This window comes from Pinus tabuliformis, chromosome 8 (assembly GCF_031772625.1).
Source record: "Pinus tabuliformis cultivar Carrire ecotype Pingquan chromosome 8, CPIR1, whole genome shotgun sequence".
NCBI classification, from domain to species: Eukaryota; Viridiplantae; Streptophyta; class Pinopsida; order Pinales; family Pinaceae; genus Pinus; species Pinus tabuliformis.
In genome coordinates this window covers 1,818,252,042-1,818,259,797 of record NC_142294.1, presented here as the reverse complement: position 1 = coordinate 1,818,259,797, position 7,756 = coordinate 1,818,252,042, and the positions used below count along the sequence as shown (strand labels likewise).

General features: G+C 34.9%; 1 protein-coding gene and 1 pseudogene across 1 annotated transcript; one reads left to right on the top strand and one right to left on the bottom strand.

Moving 5' to 3' along the window:
- Positions 1–939: 939 nt before the first annotated feature.
- LOC149243543 (non-specific lipid transfer protein GPI-anchored 9-like) lies at positions 940–1,389 on the bottom strand. The gene has a single exon (XM_089371240.1). It carries the CDS (start codon positions 1,387–1,389, stop codon positions 940–942), a length of 450 nt encoding a protein of 149 aa, XP_089227366.1.
- A 407-nt stretch (positions 1,390–1,796) lies between these two features.
- LOC149243542 (PHD finger protein ING1 pseudogene) lies at positions 1,797–2,291 on the top strand (annotated as a pseudogene).
- The last annotated feature ends 5,465 nt before the right edge of the window (positions 2,292–7,756 follow it).

Sequence of the window (7,756 nt, the reverse complement as noted above, 5' to 3'; positions counted from 1 at the left end):
CAATTTTTTTAATTATTTTTGAATTTTTTTTATTTTTTTTTGAATTGATTTTTTTTATTTTTTTAATTGTTTTAATAATTTTTTAATGGCTTTGATTTTTTATTTGTTTTTTTTTTAATTGTTTTGATTTTTTTTAATTGTTTTATTAAAATTTGTTTTGGATGGTTATTAAAATAAAAATAAAATAAAAAAAATGTTTTGCATTGTTTAAATTGTTTTATTTTATTTTTATTTGAATTGTGTTAATTTTGTTTTGTTTTTTTTTTTTTTGAATTAAAAAAAACTTTAAACCTAAAAAAAACTAGAAATAAATAAAACAAAATCAAATCTAAAAACAAAATATTTTGCATTGTTTTGATTTTTTTTTTTTTTAATGTTTTAATTTTTTTTTTTTTTTATTATTTTAGAATTCAAGTCTTAGATATTTTCAAAAATATAAAGATATTTTCAAAAATATAAAGTGAAATACACCTGAAGGCTACTTCACCCGCTTACATCACATAGCAAAGCAAATAATTCATTGGCCAAATTACAGCTCAAGCATTGCTTGAAATTGTCATAATTGACCAGATCTATTACTTAAGCTTACCTGTATGTAGCTTTATTTCCAGAATTATCTTCTGCAAACTGAGCTTACCTGTATATAGCTTTATGTCCAGAGTTATCTTCTGCAAATTGGCATAGACTTGGGAGGTTTCCCACACATCATAAATACCACTTCAAGAAGATTGACATAGAACCAGACCTACCGAGCATTTCTCTTACTAATTAGATCCCAATCCTTTTGGTCCTCCATCTGCCGAAGTCGTTGCTTATGGTATTGTATTTATTGCTAATACTAAAGATCAAAGTAAGACAAGCAATTGCAGCTCTACTACTGATAGAACGAAGTAAAACACTCCAATCCTCCCAAATAGTGGAAATTATATTCTGAAACTGCTACTGGTATACTTGGCCAGCCAGTCCAAGCAGAAGGAGAGCCAGCAGGGGTAGTATCTCAGAAAAAGCCTGCGAAGATTCTGCTCTGTTTTTACTGCTGGAAGAAGTGGTGTTAGCGTCAGGAAGTGGAGTAGATCCTGAAGAGGTGCTGCTTTCACGAAGTTTAGAGCAACCGCTGGAAGGGTCATTGAGGCCGCATTTGGTAGGGAGCTCTAATGCCTCAGTGATGTTGACATTGAATTGTTGAATGTGGTCACTACTGTTCAACAGGTTACACAGGCATGGCTTATTATCATTGTACTCTGTCATCAACGGAGAGCAGCACGAACTGGGGGGTTTAGTGGCATTCAGATAATTCGAACAGGGCACTAGCGCGGTTATGCTATCATTAGTACCGTTTGAATATTGCCTTCTCGCAGGGCCACAGATACTCAACAAAACCATTGTCATTGTTCCAAAATATACACTGTTTCTGCTCATGCTTCCCATTATGAAACAAAAAACAAAGATTAACCCAACAAACAATCAGTCGATTTGATTTCTGAATGCCCAAAATCACAATCAATGGCCCTGAGAATTGATTTATGAAAGCCCCAAACCCCAACAATCAACCGATTGATTTCTCAAACACCCATAATCCAAATCCCAAATCGATTTTGATGCAACACGGTTCTACAAATAAGAATTAAATTTGGCAGTATAAACTGCTTATTCGTAGCAGTATCACCTCTATCAGTAACTCATCGTCGCCTTTTGTTGACCGATCCTGGCTGAGGAGGACTTCGAGGTGCTGCACAAGGAGCACGCGTTCCTCCATCGTAGGGATATAGCACCTGATTTTGTTTATTAAGATTATAATGTTAGAAATTTCGATTTCCAGATCCCTGAGTCGGGTTCCACAATTATCGGAGGGCTTGAATCGCGATTGGCTGCAAAGGCACAATGAACAACGATGTGAACATGAATTTGAAGAAATAAAAAGGGGAGCAGAATCTGGCAACATAACCCCAGATGCTTCAGTTTTTAGATGTTCTGATGATGCACTTGCTGAACAAAGGGACTGTTCCAATATAGCTGATGAAAAAGTATCCTTGGCAGTTCAGGCATATGATCTGGTAGACGGACATATTCAGCGCTTGGATAAGTATATGAAAAAGTTTGATGATGATCTCCGGCGTGAAAGGGAACTTGCAGGTGGGGTAGAAGCCATGGATCATAATACTGATACTAGTAGTAGATCAGCAAGGGGACATGAAAGCAGCAAAGCTGGGCGTAAAAGTGAAAAATTGAATGGTTCCACTATCGTTGTGTTGGGATCAAGAAACGACCCAAAGGTAAATGTACTGCTCTAATTGTGTTGGAAAAGGACGCTTGACCACTTTGTTCACAACCTGACCATTTTCCCATAGAAGTTCTTCGATATCATGCTCTAGCATCGTGGATCTCTTCTGCGGTTGCACATAATCCCAATTCACCTTTGCCATAGGCGGGAAATCAGATCCACAACTTCCTCTTCCAGCGAAGCACTCAACAATGAAGCGCTCACCTAATTTTAGGATCTCAGCCAGTGAAGTGCTCAACTAATCTTCCGATTTCTCAAAGGATATCTTCTGAAATTGGTGCGATCTCTTCCATATTTTATGAACTGAAAATTGATTTTCCCTGTCCATTATTTTTGGGATTCGTTGTCATCTTGCCACTTTTTCCAAGGCAGCATCTCTTATCTGTCTTCAACGCCCCAAGCTACCATAAATAAAATCTCTATGTTGTCCCGATTTCTCCCTTCTGGGAACCGCACTTCTTGAAATGAAAGTGAGATGGCTGGAACTTTCAAAATCAGATTCTTTCGTTATAGTGGTTGAAGCATGTGTTCCTGATGGGAGCTCCCCATCTTCCCTCAGACTCTCTATTTCTGCTTTTAGAGAACCACCCTCTGCATCCAAAACAAGTGATGTATAAGTCCTGGCTCTTCTCCAGCAATAGAAGTCTTCTCCAGCAATAGAAGTTACCGAAATCTGATTATGTCCAACTTCCACTGAAGACCAGCTGCGCAAACTACATTTAGAGCTGTACATTGCCCATGGCACATTTCTGTAGGTAAGGCGGTGGCGCTTTTTATCTCTGTGCTTACATTCCAGCTGGAATTAGCGCATCGATCCATCAGAAAATTGAAGGAGGGAGAAATCTCTCGGTAGAGTGTGCACCTGAGAAAGCTTTGGAGAATAGTAGTGTGCCATTGAATGGTGTTGTAACTGCTCCCAAAGAAACCGCAAACTATCTGGAAGATGATAAATGGATGAATGATGAGGGCGAGAGGCCGGGAACTTTAGCTGCATTGTCATCCCAGAATAAACTAGCGAGATCCACACCTGCAGGTTTGCAGATGGGTACTATGTTGCTCCATCCGTAAAGAAATTAAGGTCGACGATCCTCAAGGGTCAATCATGTCCCAGTTTTTTTTGGTTTTTTTTTTAAATGTTTTTTTTGTTTTTTAATTTTTTTTTTTTAAATTAAAATCTCTAAAAAAAAATTCATTTGATTTATTATTAAGAAAAATGAATTTTTGGTTTTTTTTTAATTTAATTTATTTCCTAAAATTTTTTCTAACTTAAAAAAAATAAAATTGATTTTTTTTTTTTTTTTTAAATTAGTAAATCAATTTTTTTAAACTAAATAAATAAATAAATTCTATTCCTAGTGACTAAAAAAATAAAAAGGAATCTATTCCTAAGAATTTTTATGTTAAAATCAAAATGTTTTTTTTTTTTTTTTTTTTTTTTAAATTGATTTTCGTGTTTTTTGTTTAAAAAAAAAAAATGAAAACTAATTTTTTTCTAAATTTATTTTTATAAAAAAAAATTGAATTTATTTCTAAAGAATTTTATTTTATTCTAAAAATCAATTCTTTTTTAATAAAAGAAATTGATTTTTTTTTTAAAATCAAAATCTTTAAAAAAAAAAAAAAAATTAAAATTTTATTCTAACCCTAAAAAAACTTAGGATTTTTATTGATTTAAGATGATTTTTTTAAGCAAATGGAGACAAGTATATTGCTACCCTGAAAACATCTATAAACATGCTACTTTCTGATCCTCGAGATCATACAAAGACGCAGGAGGAGAGCATACTTATTCAAACTGAAAATATGATCCTACCTACTCTATGCTAATTGAAAATTACAAACTATTACGTGTAATTAAATTTCCAATGTAACCATTCACGTAATAATAGTAAAAATATATTCATTTTCAATTTCGCAATTTTAAAATGAAAATATACAAGGATGATCGAATCTAGTTTTTGTGAGTATGATCTAATGAAATAAAAACAAAATCGATCTAACCTTGTACTTGTTTGAAACCATCGAAACCACTTGTCGATAAGGCTTTCATAGGCGTGATTTCCATTCTCATTTAGATCATGCTGCAACTTCTCTTCGTCCTCCTCATTCTCCTGTTCAAACAATGGTTCATCGTCAGATATACAGGATGATTCTTCAAATGTTAATTCATTGTTTTCTTCTAGAGGAGTAGTTAAGCTTTTAGCTGCTGTCAAGATCTCTTCTTCGCAAGAAGAGGAGATCCTAACATTTGCTAGGATGTGAGCGAGTTGTTCCAAACTTATACTCATTGTTTTTCCATATATACATATGGATCTTTATTGTGTTTTTGCTTTTATTTAATGGGGGGGTTTTTTTTATTTGTGTTCTATTTCTATGTTTTCTATATGATAATAAACTTAAATGAAAATTCCTAAATGCAGTTAACCCTAAATGATCCTAAATAAAAATTCTTCCTAAACAATCTTCTTAACTAGCTTACATCTAAGTTTGCTTTCCCCGGTAACGGCGCCAAAATGTTGGGCGATTTAGTTGTCCGCTAAATCACTGTCATTTAATTTATCAATCCGAGGAATCGTAAACTTAGAAGCAAACCAATATATATGGGACCTTAGATGAAACCGGTGTAAGAAGTTTGTTTAGAATGGAAATGCATATTACAAATCTAAACTATCAGATCTATTCTATGAAAGCATAAAAATAATGTTTGATCAATGGAATTATTCTACTTTAGAAGATAGAGAAGAGTCTCTTGTTCAAGAGTCCTGGTTGTCCTTCTACCATCTTTCTATAATAACATTGCCAAACACCTAAGAAAGCAGGAAAGAAGGCATGTAAATGAAAGCAAGTAAATATTGTTTTCAGTTCAGTTCTTAATGGAGAAGAGTCTCCTAACTTAGGAGGACTTGATTTCTCTAGATACTGAAAGGGAATCAATATTCATGTAAATGTAATCTAGGAAAGCATAAGAGAAAGTAAATCTTATTTCAATTTAATCTAGCTCATGAAGAAGGGACTCCTAACTTAGGAGTTCCTAGTTTTCCTTCTCACATCAAAACTAGCTATTGAAAGGAGATCAACCTTCACACAACAAAACATGGCCACAACATGAATTCATACTAAAATTATCTACAAATATTTACAAGAAAGAAATAAGATGAACATCATAATTAAGATTAGTATATTCACAACATTACTTTACAACAAAGTGTACTTATCTCAGTATGGGGATCCTTCCATTCCTCAATGAGCACACATGAACAATTGTCACACCTTAAGAATCAAACAACACTCATAACTCATGATTTGGAGAAAATGGTATTATTCATGTTCAATGAACATAAATCTAATACTAATGAATAACTGATAATTGTTTTCTCTCCCTCCTCCTCCTTCATTACATGATTTGGAGGATGCTCCTCTTATTTATACATGAATTAGGGATATCTACTCAATAAATGTAGATCCCTTAAATATCTACTAGACCCACACTTGTCTCAACTTATCCCTAAATACTAGAAACAAATCCCATGACACATCAAAATCTCCATGATCTTTCTCCTTGGAATATGGTCCACCTCTTGAGTTGAAATTCGAATTTGATCTTGGGAGGCCACATAAGGGTGCCTTGGAAGCTTCCAAATGATCTACACTTGTCATCAAACTCAAGCCACTTTTAGGTATAAGCAAATACATGTTATTTCTCTAACTTTTAATCATAAATTCACTCTAAATACATGAAATTAATAACTTTGGAAAATGAGAATATAAACTCATATGGTAATGGAAATATAGGGTGATGTAATGATAATATAGTGAAATGAGATGACAAAATGAGGATAAAAGGTGAAAATGGAGTGAAAATTAAGGTTAATTTGGAGGCCCAACAACATATCTTTGATCAAATGGCCAATAATCCACAAACACCCTAGAACTCTACGTTACAGTATCTTATTGTTGACACAGCTGTCAATGCCCCCATGAAAGCTATCCCTCTACAAAATATTCCCACCTTTCATGGACTCAGTTAAGAATATCCGGATGCGTTCCTATTTGAATTCGACGTCCTATGTGAGTGTTATGATTACACCACTAACCCCTAGACACTAAAGTTATTTCCCTTCACCTTAAAGGGAGTAGCTTTACGTTGGTTTATGGGACTGGGTGGGGGTACCATAAATGATTGGGACCAAATGAAAACTGCTTTCGTTAAAAAGTATCAAGATTACTGCAGATCTAGAGAACTAAAAGATGAGATATTCCAAATGGTAGCAAGGCCTAGTGAAACTTTGGAAGAGTAGGTGGAGCGTTTCCAATATAACCTTCAAAGGTCTCCCTATGCAAATATGCCTGATAATGTGCTACAAACCACGATGATTAAGCAGATGAAAGACCAGTGGATAGAGACATTAAATATTATGGGTAAAGGTGATATCTATCAAGAAGACTATGCTAACATTATTGATTTGTGTATCTGGTGCTCGAGGGGCAATGCAATACTGAAACCAGCTGAACACAATATGATCACCAGGGAAAAAAAAATATCTAGCGGAAGCATTACTCGTACTGAAATCGACAATCTGCTGGAAGATTTCAAAATGGATATCCTGGGAACCTTGACAACACAATTAAACATCATGCAAGCCAAGCAAAAGTAGGTTGAAGTAGAATAGAACCTAGTTATTTTTTGACCTCGATGCAGGAAGAAACATAGTCATAAAGAATGCCCACTGGATATGGTATAGACTATGCCATATGCACTAAAGAAAATGCCACAAAAAATTTCCCATCGCTCTCAGGATTAAAAGCAGTCTTCAAAGAGGCAGAGGAAGAAGTGGAAATAGTCTACCTGTTAAATCATCGTCGCCAATGGAAAGCATGACAAAAAGGTATGCCTACCAACCCATATTCATTCTTTCAACCTTCATATTATAATTCTTTGCAATACACAGGGGCTACATGGCAGAACCAGGCACCTTTTCCTAATTGGTCACCACACACATTTTCTATGCCACCTTGGTCCAATCAATCAAATGCAAACAATAGTTGGCCAAATTCCTCTTACTTTCCACCATTTTGGTAGAGCAATCCATATCCATATCAATGGTCCCCCTCCACTTCACAAAACCAAAACTGGCAATCAAGCTAGCAAAGACCTATGAACCAGCCAGTAGGAACAATCCCCCCTACCTCAACCTATGCTACCAGCACCTTACATGTTGCAACAGAATCCTCAACCCAATCTACGACCATAACTCCCAGCCCAGCCTAACCAAAATCCTAAGAATAGACTGGTCTAGTCAGTACAAATTATTGAAGGTCTGGATCGAAAACTGAGTTGAGAGAGTGTAATGAACTCAAATTAATTTCTGGAAGAATAATCAAGTCAAAGGATGATAAAAATATACAATTGGAAGAATCACTACCTATAGAACAAACAACTCAAAGGGAGAATACAGTTAGACAGAAAAACCACGA